The sequence below is a fragment of the Poecilia mexicana genome, unplaced genomic scaffold (assembly GCF_051168715.1).
Source record: "Poecilia mexicana isolate PSO_F unplaced genomic scaffold, ASM5116871v1 scaffold_9, whole genome shotgun sequence".
Lineage (NCBI taxonomy): Eukaryota > Metazoa > Chordata > Actinopteri > Cyprinodontiformes > Poeciliidae > Poecilia > Poecilia mexicana.
The window spans coordinates 9,039,816-9,066,326 of NW_028263378.1; the positions used below are offsets into that span (position 1 = coordinate 9,039,816).

The following is a 26,511-nucleotide window of genomic DNA, read 5'->3' on the forward strand; positions in this document are numbered from 1 at the left end:
TGCAAGATTAAAAATATGTTGAAATTCTTTTATAAAACACTAAAATCCGAGCATCACACTTTGTCAACACTAGTAAATCCTGAAATATTTGGCAAGCATCACAGCTTGTAAACATTTTCACACCGAGCTACAGGCTTTTAATATTAGCTTGGGGGGATTTTTTCTCACTGTGACATAAGGTTCTTTCTTTTATGAAATACATTTTTGTTATTCAGAGAGCTGTCCCCAGACGCTTGATGTGTTAGTGACAACATTTAAATGACATTGAGGTGATTTAAGGTGATTATCTAATTGTGAGCAATCTCACAATTTCTAAATTCTGTGATTTTTTTTTATTTATTTATATTTTTTCACTTCACCAACTGAGGGTTTGAGATGACATAATACACTTTTTTCTTTTTTTATGTTAAGCTTAACATAAATTCTATCTGGTAAAACATGTATTCTCTTTAATTGATGGAGTGTTCTGATTTGATTTTTCAGTCTGAAGTTATCTTATAACAGACTTTTTACATATGTGCTATGTGCTATTCTTCTTACTGTGCTTTTGTATATAAAGTCATAGGGAGAAAAACTCCACTCCAAAAAAAATGTCATATTTCCTTTTTATCTTTTTTGTTTATCTTCAGAAGCATAAGTTGTAGTCTAAAAGTCAAACCTAAGGCACAACCTGTGGAAACACATGCATTTTGAAATTCAAGAGCAAACATTTCTTGAGTACAAGTTTCAGTACTGGCTTGAGGAGCATTGCCAAGTGCATGTTCTCAATAGTTCTATGAGACTGAATATTAATTTGTACATTTATTTATTTCCTGATATAAACTAGCAAAATGGATTGCTCCATATAAAAAAAAGAAAAAAGAAAAAGTGTATTCTGTCATCTCAAACCCTCAGTTGGTGGTAGCAGATATTCATGCTGACGCAGGTCATGTTGGAGATTTCTTGTTGCTAAATGCATCTAAGAATGAGGGATTATTGCAGAGTTAAAAGTTAAAAGTGAGCGATTGTCCACTGTTGTAGCAAGCTTGTTCAGGACGAGAGTTTGCTGCAAAGTAAGCGGCTCGATGCATTCAGCCTAAAGTTCTGTGATATGAATCTTTTTAGTAATTTGCATAATTAACCAAACTTGCTTGCAGTGCTTTATGACTAGGATTGAACTGGAATGTACGCAAATGCATTTGAGTGTGTTTGGAATCAGGCTTCTATGTTTCTGTATATAATTTTTTATTTTTTTTTCCATGAAGTGGCTTTGGTTTGGCACCATAAACTTAAGCTGAAATGAACTGAATTAAAGGCTTTGCTCAGTTGTACTGTCTGAAGGCTGTAACCTCCTTCAATACTCATACTGCTGTAGGTCAGTTTGTGTGATTTATTTGTGGCTCAAAAGCCACAGAGACATGACACACTGCCTCCTGCATGGTCTCACTCTATGACAAACACAAAGGCAGACAATACAGTCAGCTCATAAATCTGCAGCCTGATGGCAGCACTCTCTGTCTGTTTATTTATTCTTCCAAAGTACAAAAGAAGTTTGCCTATGAGTTTGTGGTTATGGACCTACCACAGACGTATCTCAACGTTGTTGCAATTTGGCCGTGGCTCAATTGTGAGTAAAGAAGAATCTAAATACATTTTGGGCTGGTACTTTGAAAAATAGATGTGAAAATGCTTTGTTACAAACTTGCTTCATAGACTAGAAAGGAATTAATTTTTCTGTATGAACGATACCTCACACCCTGACCCAAAAGCACACACAGTCACAGCCAGACTTTATCTGCAGAGTGATAAATTTTAGCCTGCTTGTAAAAAACAATAATACCAATGCTAATGGGCCATACTTGGGAGTTCCTTTTACAGGAACCCAGTGCAGCAAATATGTAGCAGAAGTAAAGATTTCTTTGCATGGAAACTTGGGATAGAAGCAGCTATATTTAAACTAACAAGCAATTTCCTTCAGTGGAGCTAACACGCCCACAGCATTATAAAACAAATAGCATGTTGTCTGGTGATATATTACAGGCATGGATGCCTTATTTTAGGAAAGGGCAAACTTTGACTGAAAAAGCCATATTGAAGTTTTGCTCTAAATGTTTCATTGGTTGAATGGATTCCAAATGTTTAGATGAAGAAGTTTACAATTCTTAAATAACATGTGATTTTCCAGGTCACATTTCTGCCAATATATCCAGAGTGCTCTCTGGATGTACAATAATCCCAGTATGAATTACCATCCTATTGCTCACAGAGACCAAACCTAAACTGACCCCTTTACGTCCCCCAGTTACAGTAATGTTCATCAGACTGTGAAATCTTTGAACCTGGAAAATTATCAAGACCTTTTGTTAGTGTTAGGTGGGAGGGAGAGGGATTGACGCAGGGAGACTGTTGCACACATTCCTCATTACGGCTTCCCCAAGTGTTGGGGTGAGTAATCTGTCTGAGCCCCTTTATTTTTGTCTGGCTCCCTGAAGGCTTTGTGGTAGTTTCAGGAAAAGATTAAAGTGCTATTCATATGATAAAAACAGATGATAAGCACTTATTTGTTTTAAAAACAAATAAGTGGTTGCATGGTATGCTAACAGGAGAAGATTTAATAAATATTTATTTTAAACAGGAAAGAAGATGTTTGACCTCAAAATATTTGTGATGTGAAAATATTGCAGCATAAGTAAGTTTTTTTCTTTTACTAATTTCAAGTTAAATAGGTTAAGTTTAGAATTTTCTTTTTATAATTGTAAATGGATACTTTTATATGAATTAGTATCGTTTCAAACTCGTGCCTTAATGCAAAGAAAATATATTTACTTACAATAGTTGAATGAGTTTGTACTTGGGTTTATTGAGTGATCAGATGTCAAACAACTAATTGCATGGATGCATGGATTGCATGCATGACAGGATAATGAACATTTATGGTCGATGAAAGTGTTTTTTTGGTCCTGGTCCACGTGTCTGCTCTTTCCTAGATGAACACATGAGGGCGCTGTTTGACCCGGAATCCGTGAACTTTGTTCAAGTAGTAAATGGGCGTGTTTTTGTTCTGCGTGTCCTGTTCAGTCCTCAGACAGCCAGAACATGGAGTGCAGCTTGGTGCGTAAATTGAGCACCAAGCTCAATTTACTCAGTTGTAATCTGAGAACTTCTGCCGCTGATGATTTCAGAAAACTAACGCAGTGAGGAAAAGCTTTAGTCTTTGATATCGCTCTATATCTGGTTTCCATTTATTTCTGTAAGCACGAAGGTTTAAATGTAATATTGATCTGTGGTTGTTTGACTGGGTCTGTGCCAGTGATTGTAAAATGACCTTTTGATACTCTGAACTTAGTTGAATCACCTGTGCTAGTTTGTGGACTTTATGCTTATTTCCTGTTTGTATTGCCTTTGAATTTCACTAAATAGATAAATATTGAGTACTACTTATTATTTTATTTTTTTACATGAGATAAACCTAAACTACACATTAAGAGTTGTTTCTTTCTTTGTCTCCTGTAGTAAACCCACTGCGTCTGAGCCACAGGGCTGGTGAACCTCAGGGAATAACGTGAGGGATGGAGAACTTCTGGGTAGGGGTCCTTTGGGCCACAGAGATCTGGCTCTACCTCATTGTCTGCCTCATTATGATCCCAGCCATGTTTGGATTTTCTCTGGGCATCTCTGAGACCTACATGAACATCCTGGTGAAGACTTTAGAGGTATGGCCACATGAAATCACATGCTTAAATTCATCCAGGTAATCCAATACACACTTGACTTGTCTTTTGTGTGACCTCTTCCACAGTGGGCCACTCTGAACATACAGAAAGCAAATGCAGAAGAAGAAAGTGCTAAAGCTTCTGCATCTAATGGTGAGACTGTCTGTGTTCTTGGCTGTAAAACATGAATACAGATTTAGGGACCCAATTGTCTTTGTTGCAATACTGGATTTCTCTTTTGCAAGTCTGAACAGGCATGTTGCAATGACATGGTGGTTTGTTCCCTAGCAAAAGCTGACACTATCCTACAACAGTTTAATAATATCTTTAATTTGTCGAGTTAAAATATTATGTTTTTAGGGATACAGAGACAATGACTCAGAAACATTTATGCAGCAAGGTGAAGTTGGTCTGGGAACCCTACCTAGAGTATCTCAAAAGACACAATTACTCAACTCCTTATCTGATGCCGTGCTGCATGGGCTATGATTCCTGCAGCAGCATATAAATGCAAAGTAGCTGTCAGCAAAAACTGCTTTTTAGGTCTCTGTAGAGGCCAAATGTGTCTCTGGCACGCTGTTCACGGTGGATAAGAACGGTTAAATTAATAATGCTTCAAAAATAAATGTTCAAAAGGTTTGAAGTATCCAACACGGACTTTGGTAGATCAGGGTTTGGACTTTGAAGCTGTGCTGTCAGGCTAACTGTACTGAGATCGTTCAGGGAGAAAGATAGATAACTTTTACTGCCTTAGAGTGAGCTTCAGTCATTGACAGAAGGACTTCTTTGCATGATGCAGTTTGTTATTTGATAACTGGTAAAGCCTCTAAGAGAAAATTTGAATTTAAGGTACTTTCCAGCAGAATGTATTCTTAGCGTTCCATAAAAGGTGCAAGAATTTATCTAAATTTTCCTCAAATGAACAAAGACTCAAATGCTGCAGTGGTGCAGAATGGAGCTAAACACCTTGACCAGTAAAATTCAAATAAAAACATGCACATAAGATGAAGCAAAAATAACAATATAAATAGATATAGTAAAATGGACTCGGTTGCCTTATGTGACTTCATGAGAGGCATCTGAACAACATAGAAAACAAACAGAAAAAAAAACATAAGTGAAAAACTATAATTGGACAAAGTTTGGTTGCTCTTTTTGAATAAATATCACATTTTAATCAACTGTTGCTAAAAGTATTTTTAAGTAAACTTTTTCCTTTTGCTTTGTGTTTGGTTTTCTTTTCTATTGAGGATAATCTGAGGAGATATGGAGAGGAATTCATCCAGATTGCTATCAAGTGATTGAGTTTGACTTTGACTCTTATTTTATCTGTTTTTTTCTTCATCAGGACTCATCCAAAGGGAACACGGCTCGATGGAGAAAGAGTTGGAGGAACTCCGACGCAGTAGACCCAAACCGCCAGTAGGAGGCGACTTCACACTTAGCGACTGTTTCTATTTCACTCGAAGGGGAATTGAGAGCATTGTAGATGATGAGGTGCCTTTGATTTTTGCTTACTAGATTTTAAGCTAAAAGTATATTTGTCTCTTTTTCTCAACTCATACAGGTCTTGGCTTGATTTAAAAAAAAAAAAATTCTCTGTTTTACAATAAAGGTAACCCAGCGGTTCACCTCTGAGGAGCTGGTATCCTGGAATCTACTGACTCGCACCCACAATGACTTCCAATACATCAGTCTGAAGCTGACACTGGTCTATGGCCTTGGTATCTTTGTGAGATACTGCATCCTCGCCCCTCTAAGGTAAACAAGTACTTTACATGACCTGGTGACAGCAAAATCAAATTTTTAGTCTGTTGTTAGAAAAGAAAGGAAATAATACCGTTAAAGATTGTCGAGGAGACTGTCAAACTTAAATTATGAATGTCTGGCAATCTTTGTTTTAAGGAGAAAGCGATGTTGGACAGACAAGTTGAGACCAACAGAAACTTTCACAAACGTTTCTACTTGAAATGTTTCAGTGATATATGAAGCCAATAATAAACATTTCATTAGCCTCAAGGGTTTTTGCTGAGAAATACATCAAGTTTATTCAAACTACATTCTCAATGGTTTAAGGTTTCTTAGCCTTGGCTCCAAATTTTCAGTGCTTTGGTTTCTGAGAAATCATCAATAGTAATTTAGTGCTTCATTATGCTCAAAAAACATTGCAATGTGCAAAGTAACCTTGGAAGATGTTTCCATACCATTCTTTAATCATAGCAATATTGTTAGACAAAATGTGAGCAACCCCACTTTCTTGAATGAGAGGCAACTCCGTTCGTGATTGGCCTGGTATCCTTTGCTCTCAGCACAACACAAAGCTCAATGCAGCATTTCACCTTAGCTTCTCTGGATATTTTTTTTCCCCAGATTTCCCCACATAGTCTGAAGTCGGCATAGTGAGAACAACTTTACACCAATCCTCTGCACTCCAGTTCTGGTGCTTCCTGCAGAATGTCAATCTGTCCTTAATGTGTTTTGCCTCTCTTGACATCAGACCAGCATCCTAAAGTATTACACCCATCTGTCACCATTCAGTACCTGAGCAGGTTCTGTGTTTGTGCCAATCACATCTCTTGGCTAACTACTCTTTAGAAGATAAATCTGCACCTGCACCTCTTGAGCCCCAGGAGCTTTCCTCATAATCATCAAACTTCTCTGCTTGAGGTTCTTAATAATTGTTCATTTTGTTGTGATCTTACTAGTAGCAGTCTGTGAAGGCCCTCTGAAGTAAAGGAATTACACCAGCACGTTTCCTTACATATTAACAGAAGGAGAATAATTTCAGGCTCCACTCCCTTTTATAACACCCACTCCACTCTTTTGATTGAGTATAAATGACTGATATCTGATATCAGCTGTTCTTTCCTTATCGCTGTCCCCAAATGATAACATTATTCTAATTTTGCCAAAAAACAGGGCTAAAACACAGGGCAACTAAGTTTCTGAGATTAAGATCATTTTTGTTAATATTACAATTGGTTGCACTTTTCATGTATTATCTGAACACTCTTCATGTCATAAAGTCGACAACCTCAGATGAAGATAATAAACAAACAGATAAATTCTGTATTGGGAAATGGAAAAATAATTGTGAGAGCAGAAGCAGCAGAACAGGCAGCCTTCTGTTTTTAACATTACTGGGTTTGATCACATTCATAAAAACTGACCAGCAGTTTCCTGGTCCAAAACACACAATCGTTTGCGCACAATTCAAAAAATTTCACAAACAGTAATGCCTTAGAGATGAAACTGTTTCTCTCCATCCTGAAAATGAAATCCCCCTGACCCACATTAGATCATTCACCATGACCGTTATCTTAAGTGCAGCAACAAATCTATAAAAGAATGCAAAGGTTGAAAGTCCAGAGCTGGACCTGACTGAAACTCTGTCCTGACAGGATTTTTTTTTTCAGTTGAAGCAATCTGTCACAAATCATCAGCAGTGATGTGACTGAAAAGATCATACACAAACAGGATTATATTAAGAAACTTTTGCTTTTGTAGGTTTCCCAAATAACTAAATCAAAATGTGTTCACCTTTTCACTAAACGTACTGTATTTTTTAGTTTTTGAGTGTCATGTTAATTTCACAGAAGAACAGTTTTTATTTTCGGACTTCATGAAGATTTATTTTATATCATCAGGCTGGAAATGAGGCTGGATTAAATTAGTAAAAGCCCTAAATAAATAATCAACCATGAGTCTTTACTAACTTCTTATCAGGACTCCACGTCAAATATGAAAGGACTAGATAGTATTTATAATCTTCTGGTACAAAAAAAATGTCTTCAGGCCAGACCTTTGTAGATTTCTGCCTTTCACATCTCATTCATTCTGACATTTAGTTTTTCTTATCTCCGTTCAGGATCACACTGGCCTGCATCGGCCTGACCTGGTTGGTGATTGGAACGTCTGCGGTTGGACTTCTTCCAAATTGCAGGTGATCAGAAAGTCTGTCAGGTTTAAAAATTGTTCCACACAAAGGGAATTTCTTGCTCTTAAATCCAATTCTATGCTTTGACCTGAATGTTAATTTCTAGGGTAAAGTTCTGGCTCAGTGAGTGGGTCCATGTCATGTGCTACAGGATCTGTGCTCGAGGTCTTTCTGCTACTATCCGCTACCACAACAAGTAATTTCTCATTAAACATTCTATTGCTGGGGTGCCGATCCTCCAGAGCTCCTATCCTGCAGCCTTTAGAGTCATCCCCTCTCCAACACGGCTGAATAAAATGTTTGAATCCCCTCATAATCATGTCATTGATTTCTGCAGAGACCTGATAACCGTCCATTTGATTCAAATGTGTTGGAGGGCTGATTTATCTAGAAGTTGCAGGATAGCAGCACTTGAGAACTGGAGCTGCTCCGTTTGTATCTTCAGGAATACATTTCCCTTTTGTTTTAAATTTGACATTGACTTTATTTTTTTAAATGCAGAGAGAATAGACCCAAAAAAGGAGGAATCTGTGTGGCCAATCACACCAGTCCTATTGACATCGTCATACTTTGCAACGACGGCTGCTATGCTATGGTGTGTGATAAATCTAACATGCCTCCACATTTATTACATGCAATTTTCTGTAATCTTTGAAGTGTGAACTTTGACAGGGCAGCTTGTGGTTTTCAGGTGGGGCAGGTGCATGGAGGTCTGATGGGGATTGTTCAGAGAGCCATGGTGAGGTCTTGCCCTCATGTCTGGTTTGAGAGGTCTGAGATGAAAGATCGCCATCTAGTGACCAAAAGGTAAGCTTTCACTTACTTCATGGAATATTTCTCATTGGACCTTTTGGTTGTTTGTCTTTATGCAGTTGTTCTAGTCGCTGTATTTCTGGCAGTAAGCATGTCGGAAGATTTTATGTGTTGTACTGTCCGGACATGACCACATGGCTTAATTTTGAAAAGTGACTCATCCAGATTAGAGCCCAGGATCATGTTTCAGATGCCTTAGTGTGTACATTTATTTTGGTCTGAGGTTTTCCTTCACCTTTTGATTTGTTTCCAGGTTAACGGACCACGTGAATGACAAGACAAAGCTTCCCATATTAATATTTCCAGAGGGTAAGTTTGACTATGTTACCCAGTTACATGTTTGGTGTTTATACATTCATAGAAATAATTCATGGAAGGCTGTTATTTTAGCTAAAGTTTCAAAGCTAACTGTTGAGTTGTGAACATATATTGAATGTTTATTTGAAAAGAAAACAAAAAAACTCACACAACATATTCCTTTTAATCTCCTGCATGTCTTTTCTCTGCAGGTACCTGTGTTAACAACACGTCTGTCATGATGTTTAAAAAGGGAAGTTTTGAAATTGGAGCAACAATATATCCTGTAGCCATCAAGGTACTTTCCTGGTATATATTTTTATTTTAATGTGAATAATGTATATAAAGTCATACCTCGGTTTTGGCCTTCTAACGACTTGTTTGAGCTGTTATCCTAAACATATCTAAGCTGGTTTAGAAATCGATAAGGTATGCCAATGTTCTGGGAAGTCGACGTCTTTGCTTGTCTGTCCATTGTTAGTACGACCCAAAGTTTGGAGATGCTTTCTGGAACAGTTCCAAGTACAGCATGGTGAGCTACCTGCTGCGGATGATGACGAGCTGGGCTCTAGTCTGTAACGTCTGGTACCTTCCAGCCATGCACCAACAGGTTGGTGTCACAGCCTCAGAAGAACTCAATACCTCCACAAAGTGGGTCAGCTGTTACTCAGAAAAAATATCCTTTGTTTGTTCTTTATTGTTGAATGTTAGGAGGGAGAGGATGCTGTCCATTTTGCCAACAGAGTGAAATCTGCCATAGCTCACCAAGGAGGACTGTTAGACCTTCAGTGGTAAGCATTGACCTCTTTTCTTTGTAAACGACCTCCAACAGTTGAAGCTTTATTCCTAAACTTACAAGTAAAACTCAAACTTTAAAACAGTTGACACCTTTACATCTCAGACAGTGAGAGTTACAGTAGGTTTGAAACGTTGAATTGATCTTTGGCTCTGCAGGGACGGCGGTCTGAAAAGGGCGAAGGTGAAGGACACGTTTAAGGAGCAGCAGCAGAAAAAGTACAGCAGCATGGTGGTGGGAGACGACAGCAGCAGCAATAGTGACTGAGATCAACTTTCAGCACAAGGGACAAGACCTCCATCTTGTTTTGACATGATGGAAATAGACAAATTTACTCCTTGGTTTTCACATTATCTGGACACCGCGAATGCCCGAATGGACTTAATAAGGAGCAGCTAAGTGGAAACTAAGCCAGTGACATTATGTGCAATATTGAAGCTGCTAGAGCAGAAAAAAGGAACTGTCTTGCTGATTATCTGTTATTGCAATTGAATATTATTGCTGAAAAACTTCAGTGTTTGGACTGAAATGTGTGTTTGAAGAAAACTGACTCGTGAAATGGTTCTTTTCTTACCTTAAGAATTTTAGTTTACAGATTGCATGTTATGTGTGATTATGCAAGGGTCTAGATAAGACCTGTTTATTAGTTCACATGATCAGGAGGGGGAAAAAAAACTAATTGTGTTATTTAAAAATAGAATTACCTTTGTATATTTATTATGCAGTTTAACTGCAAAAAATAGCACTGATAAATAACAGAAATCTGTTATGATTTCCACTTAAGTGCCAAAGAAACATTGAAACCTTACTGAGTATTTCTTACCTAAAATGGAAAAGGATCCTCCCGACTCTTAAAAGTAAAAACAAATCACAGACAAAAATAGATGCAAAAGGTTTTATCCTGAATGATTGATACTATGCATAACAATCCAATCGACTGAACATCAGGGTGAAGTATAGGTTTCACAGAATAACACACAGCCTTGTTTCAGGTCTTTGTGCTGCTACTGCTGCTGCTGCTGCTGCTGCTGCTGTTGCTCTTGCTGCAGTGTTGTCCACGCATCGCTGGCAGATGCTTGTCTGAGTCGTTTTCTCTCTAGGAACTGAAAGCAAATTTAAGAAAAACAGATGTTTCTTCTAATTGGACGCTTACATAAGGTCATAAAGGTTGATTAATGCTTAAATCAACTGGCAGTCCTGCATGAATCCTCAACCACAATCCCCAAAGTTGTCATCAGTCAACAATATTTTGGTGCATCTTGCTGGAACTGTCTGTCCTTTCTAGCAGAAATGGTAGAATTCATTTAAATTTCTTTATATGCAGTGCAGACCTTTCTTTGTCACATAGAACATATTTATTCAACTGGAATGACGTTTGGGGACACCATTCCAGAAGTTTCATCTGTCTCTCTGTTGATTTGAGGTACAGTTTGAGTTTGAAGTTAGTCATTCTTTATTATTACACCAATGTTGCAATATGCAGCAGAACAGTCCTAAACATGCCTCCACCAATACTCTCAATAATGTGGTACATTATTTTCCAGATTTGAAAGCTTCAATTATACTCCTCCAAAAAGCATTCTTATTGTTTCCCATATGCTCAAGTTTAGCTTTTTCTTTAAAATGTTTTTTTTTTTTTTTTTTTTTTTAATGACTGAGCTGAGTCTGTTCCAGGAAACCAATCAATTTAAATTCACTCTACCAATTTTCCCAAGAATTGTGCTTTAGAAATATTCTTGGAGCTTGTTAGTGGATTCAAAAGTCAACAAACATTGGAGAGAGGGTGAAAGGCTGGATGAGCTGTCTAAATGATAATACATGTTATAAACGTCTTTCTTGACATTCAAGGACACTATGAAAAAAATCCTTAAATTCAATTCAAAGTAAAATAAAATTAATTGAATAGCAAGAGCAGAAGGCATCAGACAGAAAAAGCCTTGTTGGTCCAGAGATGAGGGTCAGTGCAGCTGAATGCCCTATGACCTGTAGTAGTGAGACGGGTAGACCGGTGGATGAAGAAAGAGGATCCACTTCTATTCACAAAAAGATCTTACTTCATGTTCTTCATGTGAGCATAAACAAGGTCAGATGGATATGGAGGAGCAAGTTCATGAATGGCCTTAAATATTGATAAAAGGATTTCCTATTGAATATGAGCTCAACTGGCTAATATAGCTCCATTAGCCAGTGGAGCTAATGGAGGACATTACTGATGTGATAAATTAATCGTTAAATCCTCCATATCGAAATTGATGGAAAATTTAAGTTGATACTTTCTGTGTGTATCTGAAAGTTTTCTCACCTTGAAGGCCGAGGTTAGCTGGGATTTTGCACTGTTGGATCAAAAGAGATAAAATGTACAGATCTTGTGTCTACATGCATAGGAGTAATAAGAAAGCCTCTAAATCATGATTCCACCTACCTCTATGGGACAGGGGGTCTTCGGCGGCACATCTAAGCTAACTTTAAGTTCCTCAAACCTGTTGAAAGCAGAATACACACACTCACACACAGGTGGTAAAATAAGCACTGGGCATGTCAATGATTTCTAATAGGGCCATTTACATAAATTCACACCAGTTCTTGGCAACAGTTTGCAATAAAGTCAAAGAAACCAGCTCAAATCTGCCAAATTTAGAAAGCATTCCTTCTTCTGTTACGAGTAAATCAATAGCAGCTGCTTTAATATTAACAGCTGGCCTATAAAAAGGCTTCTCATCACCAAGGTATGGTATAAAGTGGAACAATAATATCAAAAAGACCTTCACAAAAATTCTTATTATTGTAAATCTTACTGTTAGTATTCCCATGAGTGTCTTTGGAGCCTTAATCCGCAAGTGGAAACATTTCACCACAGACCTGACACAACTATGTGTCCCTCATCATATTTCTGATGTACGAGTCAATTCAGCTTAAAAACACTTCATGAATCCCAACAGTAAATTAAATAAAAGAATAATTAAAAGTGCCATCCACAAGATTGTTGTGCAAAACTGCAGAAGAAGAAGCTTGAAACTTGCATAAAGTTTGCTGCAGAAGATTTGGACAAACCAGTGAAAGAATGTTGTCAGATAAAGTCAGAGCAGAAATATTTTGATGTAATTGAACACATCATGTTTGGAGGGAGAACACATCTATGAATCACCTCAAAAACATCGTCCTAAAGGGGAAGATTGCAGCTGCAGACGTCGTGTGGTACAGCATGTGGTACTGGCAGGATTCCCAGCCGCACAATATTAAAACTGCCAGAATGGCCTAGTCAATCACCTAACTTATCTCCAGTTAAAAATCAGTGCAAATAAATGATTCCTAGAACTTTTAAGATTTGAATTCGGCTTTTGTGGTGGAATAGACCAAAATCCCACATTAGCAAGGTGGTTGGTTATTTCTTTACTAAAGATATCTTCAAGTTATCATTACCAAGAACGACATCTTTAGACTTATTTCCTGCACCATTTATAATTCTTAACCAATCCTCCTTTTGTAGACTAATGTGCTTCAAATTATTTCCTTATTTGGGTTCTTGCTGACATCTGGTGTAAGTTTTATGTCAGTGGTCAAACAGCTGCTGCCAGAATAAATGTTTATAAATGTTTGATGCCGTAATGAGCCCTGCGACTGACTGGCGACCTGTCCAGGGTGACCCCGCCTCTCACCCGGAACATCAGCTGGAGATAGGCACCAGCACCCCTCCCGACCCCACCAAGGGACAAGGGTGTAAAGAAAATGGATGGATGGATGGATGGATGGATGGATGGATGGATGGATGGATGGATGGATGGATGGATGGATGGATGGATGGATGGATGGATGGATGGATGGATGGATGGATGGATGGATGGATGGATGGATGGATGGAGCCGTAATGATTAAAATTAGCTCCTTTAATCCAAAGAGAAAAAGATATGGAGCTTGAAGGGTATGCCAACTATTTGTACAAGTATAAAATTCTAATGATACTGATTTCAGCAAAATAATAATAATAAAAAAATAATGCTCAAAGATAGTTAAAATAAATAAGCATGGAGCAGCAGATCTGCAATAAACAAAGCACTGAAAATGCAAAACATCTGGCCCTTTTTCTTATTTATGAACATAAACTGCTTCAGCAAGTTAACTGATTCTCACCTTATCATACAGGTCTCATCCTGGTGCTTTAGTTTTCGAAACTTCAGTGAATCTGGGTCCTTATTATTGTTTGGATTCGATTTTACATCTAGGTTGGTTTTTTCTGTCTGCACAAGAGGCATTTCTGCCAGCAGAACCACAGAGGTTAGAAACAAAATGGAGGGGGAAAAGGAGGCGACAGTAAAAGAAGCATACCTTCTTCTTTGCAATGGTGACGTTGTGAAAAGAAGAAACTGCAAATATTCCCAACCAAGGCAGTTGGGCTTTAATTTATGTGTTGGAAAGTTTGGCTAAGGAGTTTATGGAGCTGTTTGTTTTCGAATCCATGGTAACAGAGCCACCAAATAAAAACAAAACAAAACGAAAAGATTCTAAATAAGGATCTTCAAACACGTATTACTTTACTGAAATGAACCAGTACAATCAACCTTTCACCCGAAGGAGCGAACACTGCTTAGAGCTTTATTGATCTTTTTCCTTGTGCTTCTGTTCTGGAAACACTCATTTTTGGAACACTTTTTCATATTAGTATGTAGCCTACAGGAGACCTTTCCATCATTATCTACAATAACTCTTTAGAAGAATTGGAATTAATATGAGTTACGACAACATTTCCTTTTGGAATCAATTAAATATCTTATGCTTTCAGGTTTGTTTCAAACTCGAAGAAGTTAAGAGCATTTTTGAGACATGTCAGATCCCATCAAATGGGATGTATTTATTTCCAAATCAAATCACCAAATCATTTCCAAACCAAATAATAATTTTTCTAATTGTTTATTCATCTCATTTTTGGAGGGGAGTCCAGCACTTTATTTTGTATGTCTTTCAGTACAGCATTTCCTCAAAAGAACAGAAGGGCAGTTGACGTAATCCACCACTTTAAATATCTTTAAAAAATCTACTTTATCTCCAATAATCACCAGTGTGAATTATTCCTCAGCAGTAGCCATGTTTCTTGACTTCACATATGGCCTATTATGATTCCTCCTTTTCATCTCCATGTGTGATGATATAGCAGAGTTGCTTGTAGTCGATGTTTCCGATTGGGTCAATTGGTGCCAAAGTGAATGCCTGTTCCACCTACATGTTGATGACAAGATAACTTTTATGCTTAGTGTTACCAAATTTTTATAACTTTGTAAATGAAAATACGTAAAAAAAAACTAAAAAAAAAAACTGACCTCTTCTGCCGTGAATTTATCAGCCTGATTCATCAGTAATCGTTTAAACCTAAAAAAAAAAAAAAAACAAACATAAAGAAACAAACAATAAATTCTAAATCTAATATGAGCAATGTTAGAACTAAACAGTAAAATTAATCTTACTCATCCTTATTAACAAAACCTGTCCCATTGGGGTCAAAAGGTTTGAAAGCAGCAAGTATGGTGTCTTCAGGATCGGTCCCTGAAAGGTAACAAAGAAAATCATTTGAGACTTCCTCTAAGAAATTGAGGAACTCTCAGATAGATCAGTAGTGATCTATTTTATTTAGATCACTACTATAAAAGTCCCTTACCGTTGAGTTTCTCCCCAAAAAGTGTCAGAAACACAGTAAAGTTGATCGGACCCTTCCCTTCATTCAGCATCTCTTCCAGCTCCTCATCCTTAATGTTAAGTTTTCCTGGTGAGCACACAATAAGTAAGCCTGATTAAAATAAGCTCAGCAGGTACAGCAGGTAGCTTAGTGGAGATTAAAAATGATTGCTAATTCAATACTCATACATCTATTAACATGCCCTAAGTATACAAATTAAATTAGACACCGAGTTGAGCGTAGGTCTCCTTCAGGTCCTGCTTCTTGATTACCCCGTCCCTGTCCTGGTCAATGCAGCCAAAAGCCTGCAGAAAAAATATTAAGATGTGAAAAAAGAAACGATGATTTTAACTAACAATTGGGTCTAGAAGGAAATAACTATTTCATTCAAATTACAGTAGAGATTGTTAAAACTACACATTTTTTAACCCCTTCTGAATAAACGTAATTTTAGCTGCATTTGGAGCTCTGCTGTACACAAAAAAAAAAAAAAAACTAGGGTGAATTCATGAGTCTTAATTGTGAAATTTTCTATTCACAAATATTATTTAAAAAATATTTCTTCTATTTGCAATAGCAGACTTTCAAGCTAAAAATAAAAAGATATAATATGTCTAATCATCTGATATGTTTAGATCTATTTTTTAAATTTGGAAATGTTTCTACTATTTCAAATCCTCAACTACTAATTCTGCTTGATCTGTATTTTATTTGGGTCATTCTATATCAAACTGGTCTTTTGTTGTAAATGTTACAAGCATTTAAATTGGCTTTAGCTTGTAAGGGATTTAACCTTACATGTTTGAGTTTGGCTCTGATGACCTCCAAAGTCTCGTTGAAGGTGAAGCAAAGGGAAACTAATGGATCCATGATTTTTGTTTTGTTTCAATTTTTCCTTTTGAATAGTTTCTGTGCACATTAACTACTTGAGAGTTCAGTAAATGTTGTAATACTCTTACATTGAATGTCCATTGCCCAGTTTTCCAGAAATCCACGCACTTGCAGCTCAAATGTTTTAACATATAGGTTTAGTTGATTTTACACAAAAGTATGGCTGGTGTACTTAAATAAAAACAAAAACAAAACAACAAATAATATTTTTATGGAACTGTAAGCACTGCCTTACCTCTTTGAACTCCTGTATCTGCGACTGCTCGAACATTGAAAACACATTGGAGCAGGACTTCTGATTCCCCCTCTGCCTTTTATTGGAGGCCTTTTTACTTGCCTGAGAAGATAAACAGGAACATTCAGATGCTTTTATGACAGTAGAACAAAAACTTAGTTAATAATCAGTGCCCTGAAATTATTTAAAATAATGCAAAACCTTGATTGACTCACCATGTCTGAATGAATGCATGAAGACTCTCGGCCAATTTGTGATGCTGCAGAGGGTTTTATGTTCAGCCCATCTTATCAGACACCCTCCTATCATAGCCTGCAGTGGGCCGTGGAGCCCCTTACATGGCCATGCGGGCTCTCTGTGTGTCACTGAGGTTGCCTGATAAGAGGTGAAGTATGCTGGATTCCTCTGGGCTTGGGAAGACGGATATAGAGCTGTGGACAGACAGAAGAAAGGGACCTCTGACCTTTGACAGGCAATCAAACAAACATTGCAAATGTCAAACTGACCCCAGGATATTAATAATGATTTAGATTATTTTGTCAGTAATCATAAAAACACTAAAATGTCACATTTGGTTTAATTCATTTTGTATTATTATTGTTGTTGTTTGAAGAGTTTACAGGTGCTGGTCATAAAATTAGAATATTGTGATAAAGTTCATTATTTTTCATAATGTCATGATAAAAATTAAATTGTCATATATTTTAGATTCATTGCACACCAACTGAAATATTTCAGGTCTTTTATTGTTTTAATTTTGATGATTTTGGCAAACAGCTCATGAAAACCCAAAATCCCTGTCTCAAAAAATTAGAATATTATGAAAAGGTTCTCTGAACGAGAAATAAAAATAATCATCTGAATCAACAAAGTAACTCTAAACACCTGAAAAAGATTCCTGAGGCCTTTAAAAACTCCCAGCCTGGTTCATTACTCAAAACCGCAATCATGGGTCAGACTGCTGACCTGACTGCTGTCCAGAAGGCCATCACTGACATCCTCAAGCAAGAGGGTGAGAAACAGAAAGAAATTTCTGAACGAATCGGCTGTTTGCAGAGTGTTATATCAAGGCACCTCAGTGGGAAGTCAGTAGGAAGGAAAAAGTGTGGCAGAAAACGCTGCACAACGAGAAGAGGTGACCGGACCCTGAGGAAGATTGTGGAGAAGGGCCGATTCCAGACCAAATTAAATTTTCATCTCCATAAAACTTTTCAGCAGATGGAAGCATGAAGTGCTCCAAAATCTTCTGATAGCTGCTGCATTGATCCTGCCCTTGATAAAACCCAGTGGACCAACACCAGCAGCTGACATGGCACCCAGACCATCACTGACTGTGGGTACTTGACACTGGACTTCTGGCATTTTGGCATTTCCTTCTCCCCAGTCTTCCTCCAGAGTCTGGCACTTTGATTTCCGAATGACATGCAAAGTTTGCTTTCATCCGAAAAAAGTACTTTGGACCACTGAACAACAGTGGTCCAAAGTGCTGCTTCTCTGTAGCCCAGGTCAGGCGCTTCTGCCGCTGTTTCTGGTTCAAAAGTGGCTTGACCTTTGACCTGGGGAATGCGGCACCTGTAGCCCATTTCCTGCACACGCCTGTGCACAGTGGCTCTGGATGTTTCTACTCCAGACTCAGTCCACTGCTTCCCCCAAGGTCTGGAATCGGCCCTTCTCCACAATCTTCCTCAGGGTCCAGTCACCTCTTCTCGTTGTGCAGCGTTTTCTGCCACACTTTTTCCTTCCTACTGACTTCCCACTGAGGTGCCTTGATATAACACTCTGCAAACAGCCGATTCGTTCAGAAATTTCTTTCTGTTTCTCACCCTCTTGCTTGAGGATGTCAGTGATGGCCTTCTGGACAGCAGTCAGGTCAGCAGTCTGACCCATGATTGCGGTTTTGAGTAATGAACCAGGCTGGGAGTTTTTAAAGGCCTCAGGAATCTTTTTCAGGTGTTTAGAGTTACTTTGTTGATTCAGATGATTATTTTTATTGCTCGTTCAGAGAACCTTTTCATAATATTCTAATTTTTTGAGACAGGGATTTTGGGTTTTCAAGAGCTGTTTGCCAAAATCATCAAAATTAAAACAATAAAAGACCTGAAATATTTCAGTTGGTGTGCAATGAATCTAAAATATATGACAATTTAATTTTTATCATGACATTATGGAAAATAATGAACTTTATCACAATATTCTAATTTTATGACCAGCACCTGTACATTGCACAATGTGTCAAGATATTTGTTGTTTTGTTTTTCTCTTGTGTTTAATTTTTTATCATTTGTAGTCTTTTCTTAATATTAGTTATTCATTGTTTTCTCTTTCCTGATTAGATCAGCCTTTGTGTCAGCAAAGCAGCTTTTCTGCCCTGCTTCAGATCAGTCTCAGATATTTTATTTAGATCACAATTATAGTTTATTTCTTGTTCAGTTCTTTATTCCTTTGAGATCTATGTTCTATATTTTCCCCAGTTTGTTTAATCCTTGCAGCTTCTTTGAGCCGTTTCTCTCTCTCTCTCTCTCTCTTCCTCAGCCTGCCTTCTGCTCTCCCCTCACAGCTGCACCCTGTTTACAATTAGTATTGGTTGTTTAGTAATCAGGCTCCCAGTATATAACGCCCTCTTTTTCATTCACTCCTTGCTGGTTTCTTCCATTAACTTCATGGTTTTCCCCTGTTTGTTTCTGCTGTTCTTGTGTCCTGGCTTGTTGTGTTTTCCTGTTGAATTATTTTCATTATTATTAAAGTTCTCTTCAACTATGTTCAACCACTACCTACATTAAGACACAGTTTTCCCATTTGTTGTGGTCTGATAATTGTTTTGACCTGCTGACAGACTTGAGATCTGACTAATTATTATAAAATATGTCATAAATAAATTAGCCAAACACAAAACTTAATATTTAATTATGATGTTTTATTTACATTTAGGTATAAGTATAGTTCATCTTACACATAAGAAAAAAGTACACAGTACATGCTGACAAAGTAAATAGGATGTAAACATACAATTTTAAATAAACAATAACAAATATTTCAATGCTTACAAATAAAATTAGACAAGAAAGCAATGAATTTGAGTTAGTGCTGATTGATAACAGCTTTTACAAAATATTTGTGCTGTACATGAACTACTTTGCTACATTTTAAAATACACATTAAAATCGGTCCAAATAACCAGTGCATGTATTTTACATTAGCTTTTGTGGCGCTTAAAGTTTCAAATGCAACAGTAAACAAGTTGTTTAAGGTCAGAAACAATACAACCGCTACAGGATGGTATGACACTATAGACCGGCTGTATTCACAAGATATTTAAAGGCCTCTTTGTCCTCAAATCTGTGAGTAGCAAGTGCTCTATTCCACTGCTCTCAGTGGCAGATCTTTGGAGAGGATTTCACAAACATCCTAATTCTGAGCTTTCTCTGCTGTTCTTCATTGCATTCCTCTCTTCAGATCCATGATGCCATCTTACAAGCCACTGCAGAGATCAGAGCAGCTCCACGCCCGCTGCCCTCCTCCGACTGCAGGAAGGTTATCTCAGAATGAGGGGTGAGTTCCCTGACGACCTGGTGGAAACGGTCACGGAAACTGTAAAATAGAGGCACCACTGTTAGTATAAGGCAGTCTGTGGCGAACTAATGTTACTTGGACTCATATTTGTACCTACTGTGACAGCTAAGACACTTACTAAGGGTGCAGCTTGTAGACGGATCCGTCAACCCCGACTGTGATCTTCATGGTATCTTGGCCGCGTCGCTCTTGCATCTGGTTAATGACCCCAGCGAGGCCTGCGCCACACATATGAGCAGAGCGAGTGGAGACGCTCTCGCAGACCAGACGCACAATGTCGCAGTCCAGCTCAGAGGGAAGGACACCCAGAGAGGAGAGGATGTTGTAGATCTGCTTTCTGTCGCCAGAGTCACTAAAAAATAGTAAAAGGTCACATTAGAAAGCAGTTCTCAAAAATACATTTTCCAGTTTTTTGTTTTGTTTTGTTTTGTTTTTTTTAGAATCTTATTTAAACTGTAAAATGCTTGCAACTCAGCTACTTATGCCTTCCCAAAGCAGGGGCCCCAAAGAGAGACTTGAGATGTTTATTTTCTGCTTTATGATAGTTATTTTCTTTTTTTTTTTCAGTTTGGAAGTTTGAATCAAATTCTGTATAGGGCCGCATACAGCTTTTAATTGGGCCTGTTACATATATGGTCCCATATAAGCTCTCTTCAATTTAGCAATACATAACAACTGTAGTAAAACACAGACCACTGGCTTTCCATAACAACATCTAATGTTCTCAGCAGCACTAAAGTTTCTTTTTTTATCTGCTTTAAAGCATCTGTAGCCTAGCTACCATTTCCTATTTCTCTGCTTGCATGCATTTTATGGGCGATATCAGTGAAATGTTTTTCCATCACTCGCTGCTTGATGCCTACCTCTCAACCTGGGAGACGAAGCGCGTCTCGAAGCCGCCTCGTGTCTTGAGCTGCTCTGAGGCTTCGCCATTAAACAGCAGGTTCTCATTCACCAGCTTCATCATGACGAGTCTCGCCAGCTCCCCCATGTACTTTCCACTGATAATCTTCTCATACCTGCATTAACAAGACAAGGCAGAGGGAGATGTGTTATTAAGAAGGTGGTGAAGAACAATAAATGTGTCATGATAATAAATGTATGTTTCAGTATGAAGGTTGGGAGACAGAGGATGACCGGATAAGGAAGGAGACATCAAGGCTAAGGCTGGACTCAGCAGCCAGCATAAAAGGTAAACAGCCATTAAGCTTGGAGGCGATACGGCGAGAAGCCGAAAGGGGTCATTAATCTGACATCTCCACCTGCCGACTGACCGACCACTGACGTACAAAAGCTCTGTCCATTTGCCTACATCCTGAGGAAAACAGCTGGTAGCTCGGCAACTTCACAGAGACTACAGTTTAGGGTCAGGTGATTTCTGCCATAGATGGATGCTTAATTCATAAAAACACCAGGAGATGGAGAACGGAGGGCGGGGTCAGAGTGGACGGCACGTGTCTTGACCCTTGTCCTGATTAAATTCACTAACTAATTTGAGAAGGTTGCAGGGCCTAATACAAACAACATGTGTGCCTGTGTGAAAGTGTTGAATGTTTAACTTTAATGCATCTTTTTTACTCACAGCTGGTGTCCAGGGTTGATTGAGGTCTCGTCCACCACCCTGTCGTACTCCAGCCTGAAGTCCTCCAGCTCGCCCGAGTCTCCAAATGCTCCCCACTCAGTGTTCACACACATCCGGCCCTCCTCCCCCTCCACCAGCTCCACAGTCCTCATCTCCTCCATGTAACAGGCATTACAGCCAGTACCTTGAAGATTAACACACACAAAAAAAAACATTAGTTTCTGTCATTTTATGAGTTTGTGCCAGCTCAGTGTTTCCAACTCTCTCTTCTTTCCAAATAAATCTAATTAAAAAAACAAAAAAAACATTTACAGTTATGTTGGAGAGCAAGCAAACAAAGCATTGAAGCTTGTCTTTTTATCCCTAAAACTTGTTTTCTATATTTTTAAAAAAATAAATAATAAACCTTTTTTTTTAGTACTGGCTCAACACATCCATTCGTCTCACTTCAAGCTCCTTCCAAAGGTTTACAACTCTGCTGAGCATGAACATTTGCATGCGTTTATGGCTTCTTACCGACAATCATCCCGACTTCACAGCTTCTGTCCTCGTAGTAGCAGGAGATCATGGTTGCAACTGTGTCATTCACCATGGCAACCACATCCATCTCAAAGTCCTGCATGAGCAGAATGTAACATATTAGAATGTTTTCCCTGTATGCAGACGATAACATTGTTTAAATTGAGAAAAATGTATGAATTTACTCACCCCTCGTCTCTTGATTGCATCTCTGAGCAAACCAACAACATTGTTCCCTTCAGCCCCAGAGGCCTTGAAACCTTTGGTCCAGTTAAGCAAGATTCCCTGTTTGAATAAAAAACATGAGCACCCTTAGTTGGATGAACTTTACAAAATGAGGGATGATTTTGTTTACTAACAGAAAAACTATATTTGTACCTTATCAAGGTCTTCATGTCGTACAGGGAAGGAGAAGGTGAAACCCAGAGGAAGCTTCTTGTGCTTGATGTGGTGTTTGTCCAAAAAGTCAGACATGCATTCTGCTATGTAGTCAAACAGCTAAAAGAATCAGAAAAATAAAAGGTATTAGAGCACAGCCAGTTAAGCTGGTTGAATAGCCACAGATTCCAAGCTAAGCTGAAGTGTTTTGAGTATCTGTAAATAGGAAAAGGCAAACAAATGGTGGCGTAAAAACAAGATAAATAGCAGTTTTCACTGACCATTTCAGCAGTCCCTGTCATGGCATCTTCAGGGATGGAATACATTTGGTTCTTCGTCTCCACCTTGAAACTTCCCTCTTCGTCTTCACCCACTTTCACAAGCATCACACGGAAATTTGTCCCTCCGAGGTCCAGAGCCAAGAAATCTCCCACTTCTATCAAGCCAAAGAAGGACATGTTTTAATTTTTACATGTGAACTTCATAAACAATTGTTCACTTCAATTTTAAAGTTTTAAAGGATTATTTCCTTCTCTTCATACAGAGTGAATTCCTACCTGATCCCTCGGGGGTGGAGCAGACGTAGGTCGGAAGCATTTTGACGCTGGCCTCTTCGTGGGTCTCTAAACGCAGTCCTCTGTTCATTTCATGCTGCATCCTCTTCATGACTTCTTCCAGCTCCTCTTTGTTCAATCTAAACTCAGACAGGATCTGCTCCACCTGCAGTCGAAGAAGAAAAGAGGCGGTAAGGAGAAGGAAAAAAGGAAATCTTTCCCAACTCTCAAGCTTTTGTGTTGGACAAGGTAAAGCCCAGGTCCTGGGCAAATTGAGGAGTACTAAAAAATCTTGAATTTTCCTTCACAAGGTTTAGGCAGTCCTAAACTTAAAAAAAAAAGAAAAAGAAAAAAAGTTCAAGCTCCAGATAGAAAGCACATCTTACCATGCATATTTTTTCAACCACGTCACTGTAGCTACCAGGGAGCTTCATCATCTGGTCGAGTTGGCTGGTGATGCACGGCATCTTGGAAAGTTTGGTTTAAAATGAACTTGGATGTATTTTCTGAGAATAGAGAGTGTGTGTCCACCCAGTGTGTGTGGTTGGATCCAGAGGCGGTGAAGTGTGAGTGTCACTGAGACCCCTGGCCGTTTTTATGCCCAGGTGAAGTGGGCAGGATGTGCTGAACTGCCCTCCCCTTTCCTCAGCCCCATCCCATCTGCTGATGAAAGTTTACACATACACACACACCCACAGTGGTTCAGAGATAAGACTGGTATGTAAAAAAACCCTAAATCCTCCATGTGACCTGATTTCAAATACTGGGTCCAAGGTCTGTGCACAGAAGCTAATTTGAACTTCACTGAACATCGTAACAATGTAATTGCAGTTTTACAGTAAATGAATATTACGATTTACATAGCAAACTGTAACAAATAGTAATAATATATTAGTTACCTCAAAAAGCTTCCTTAATATTGAATTTGCATAATTTTTTAATTTGTGTCATAAGATATACACAAAGTCCAGAAACATTAATAATTTATATAGTAACCTCAATCTATTATTACTTACCTATTATAATAACTATATTTTAGAAAATACAGATTCTAATTTAGAATTTTTGTTTTCATTTTTCATCTTGGAAAGTTTAAGTATGAGGAAAACATTAAAAGCTTATTTAGAAGTTTAAGTATATCCATGTAAATTATAATAACTGTTGCAAGTCATATTGTTGCAGAGTCTTTTCTGGGCAATCTAGATTTCTTTTATTAAATGATGATGCAATAATGCATGCATTTGATTTATTTGACTGATCACCATAATTTATGTGTTAAGAAAGTTAAGTCATGTTACCACTTTCCCTTTTGCTTTTGAAGGGCTTAGCTGCAATCTATTTTAGAACACAAGTTAAATAAATCCAAGCAGAAGCTTTGCTATAAAATCCTCCTTTTTTTTTTTTTTTTACCCAGATAGCTATTGTGCAATACTACAGGGTTGCTCAATGGGTCACAGAGTTCCACGTTAGCATTTTTAAAATTAGAAAAAGACCTAAAATTAGACCCAGAGGGGAGTGAGTGACCTCTAAAACTAACAGTAGCACGATAATGGTGAAGGCCTCCTGCTCTTATCAAACCAGGTAGTTTAACAGAAGGCAGGTCAGAGCTTTTTATAACTCTGAGGCTAGGACTCATAAAAGTTAAGTAAAGTGAACCTTTTGCACCTGTGTCCAGACTGTTGGATGTCTGTGTAAAGAAACTGGCGTTGAAATGTACCATAACTGAAAGTTAAGTAGTGTTTATTATAATTATAAGAATTGGATATAATTTATAATTACAAATGATCAGATTTTTCAAAAAGGATAGTAAAGGTCTAAATTGTTTAGACATAAAATTGTCTTCTAAAATTACCCAAAACCTATTTTAAACTTTGAATGTTCTGGACTCATCATGAAGGGTTAGTGACAAATAAAACAGAATATTTGTCTTTTAGAGATGTACATCAAACATCTGTATTTTTGGCCTCTTCCATTTAAATCAGAGAAAAATCCTAAATTTACTGATGTGTTGAAAATGGCATAATTAGCATTGGAGGTCAAAGCTTTGACCTTTCACCTACAAACTGAGGTCTTCGTTGTTTAAATGGATGAAAAATTCATCTACAGATCACTTTTTTTTCAGCCAATTCCATAGAATTTAATTTAGATGTTTTGTGCAAGAATTGCATCATTGTTAGTTTAAAATGTGTTTGACTTCTATAAGTAAGAAACGGTATTTATGACTAACAAATGCTATACCGCTGAATGGACAGATTTACCTAAATTACGGTAAGCAGAAAGCTTTTAAGAATTAGGACATCTAAAAAATCCCACTCTGACTGTAAAACAATCAGAAACAAAATGTTCCAAGTTTGTGTTGCAACGTTTTACTGAACAGAGTTGAACATGTGCCAAGTGCTTGTCGATAGCTGATCATCCAGTTAATTTAACTCACGCCAGCTGTTTGAACAGAGACCTGCCTGATGGATCTCCAGCTGTCTTTGACAAAGTCAGCTGCAGACCCAGAGCAACGATGATGACAGCCATGAAAATCAAAACTAAATTTGTGAGTATTATGCAGATCATAAGTTCATACAATGCATCCAACGACTACGACATCTGAGCGTTGTGGCGAGTAAAGAGAGATCAAATTTATCAAGATAAAAGCTTGATTTGATATTCCTCTTGGACGGTCTGAGCATTTTCCAAATTGTCCTAGTTCTACTTCCAAATGTGCTGCCTCAGTTTAACGAAAATCCAATATAAACATGATATAAAGCAATAGCTATATAGTCTCTGTTGCCATATCTTAGTTAATAATTTCCTAGACATGTTTTATTGGGTGATTGGGGAGAAGCCTAGCAGGTAAAGTCATGTCACGTGAAAAATGCGTTTTGCAGAACTCCACTTAAAATAACATAATTATTTTTGAGTTTTAATTTCCCATTGGAATAGGAGGAATTAAATTGAATTTGTGTGTGCCTGGTTAACTGTCCTGTGTCTCTGTGGGCTGGACTGCTGACCTGTCCAGAGTCTAAACCACCTCACACCCACTGACGGTTGGAGAAAGGCACCATGCCCCTGCAGCACAGGAAGACTAAACAAAAGTGGGTGAATGAATTTCTGCAGAGTGACCCGTGTTCCTCCAAGAACTGCAGTATTTGTTTTCAGATTTAAGACTTTAATGATGGCACTTTACTAAATGTAATGTTTCAGTTGTTGATTCTATGTTGTATGACTTTGTGTTTTTATGCCTTTATGATGTTGAAATGCCTTGTTGCTGAAATGTCCTATGCAAATAAAATTTGACTGATTTTAATGCATGCATATAGAATCACTAACTGACCAAAGCTGACATTAGACTGTGTCCCTTTGATATTTTGAGCCTTAAACCTGAATGATCTTAAGCACATATATAGGATATATTATGATATTGTAAGCAACATCATCTACAAGTACTGGCACACATGTTAAGGAAATATTTCTACTATAAATATTGCTATAGAGACTTGGTTACCCCAAGATGTTTCTCTTTTTTGTATTTCATTAACAGAAATCTTTGGATTTTTTGAAGCTCCATTACTCACTGTGCATAGTGGAGGC

The 26,511-nt window shown here is 37.9% G+C and overlaps 3 protein-coding genes across 6 annotated transcripts; 1 reads left to right on the plus strand and 2 right to left on the minus strand.

Moving 5' to 3' along the window:
* Positions 1-3,032: 3,032 nt before the first annotated feature.
* Positions 3,033-10,094, plus strand: agpat9l (1-acylglycerol-3-phosphate O-acyltransferase 9, like). 4 transcript variants are annotated; one of them, XM_015005712.2, is made up of 14 exons: positions 3,033-3,090; positions 3,493-3,692; positions 3,779-3,845; positions 5,041-5,189; positions 5,308-5,453; positions 7,561-7,635; positions 7,736-7,825; positions 8,131-8,224; positions 8,321-8,436; positions 8,696-8,751; positions 8,952-9,037; positions 9,221-9,349; positions 9,451-9,530; positions 9,694-10,094. In XM_015005712.2, exons 2-14 carry the CDS (start codon positions 3,549-3,551, stop codon positions 9,800-9,802), a joined length of 1,341 nt encoding a protein of 446 aa, XP_014861198.1. In that variant the 5' UTR covers positions 3,033-3,090; positions 3,493-3,548; the 3' UTR covers positions 9,803-10,094. The 4 variants fall into 4 exon arrangements, with proteins under 4 accessions (XP_014861198.1, XP_087864858.1, XP_014861199.1 ...); XM_088008732.1 differs by having other exon boundaries at positions 3,069-3,094; XM_015005713.2 differs by having other exon boundaries at positions 3,083-3,173.
* Positions 10,095-14,343: 4,249 nt separating this feature from the next.
* myl7 (myosin, light chain 7, regulatory) lies at positions 14,344-16,485 on the minus strand (the record flags this gene model as incomplete). The annotated part of the gene is made up of 6 exons (XM_015005716.2): positions 14,344-14,746; positions 14,848-14,896; positions 14,992-15,070; positions 15,183-15,287; positions 15,430-15,505; positions 16,327-16,485. Coding segments are annotated over 6 exons (573 nt in total), but the record flags the coding sequence as incomplete, so codon positions are not given.
* A 2,734-nt stretch (positions 16,486-19,219) lies between these two features.
* gck (glucokinase (hexokinase 4)) lies at positions 19,220-23,585 on the minus strand. Its single transcript, XM_015005711.2, has 10 exons — positions 23,316-23,585; positions 22,933-23,095; positions 22,657-22,811; positions 22,376-22,495; positions 22,187-22,282; positions 21,995-22,094; positions 21,479-21,662; positions 20,760-20,915; positions 20,015-20,248; positions 19,220-19,914 (listed from the first exon to the last, which is right to left on the minus strand). The coding sequence occupies exons 1-10, from the start codon at positions 23,394-23,396 to the stop codon at positions 19,776-19,778; spliced, it is 1,428 nt and encodes a 475-aa protein (XP_014861197.1). The 5' UTR covers positions 23,397-23,585; the 3' UTR covers positions 19,220-19,775.
* Between the last annotated feature and the right edge of the window lie 2,926 nt (positions 23,586-26,511).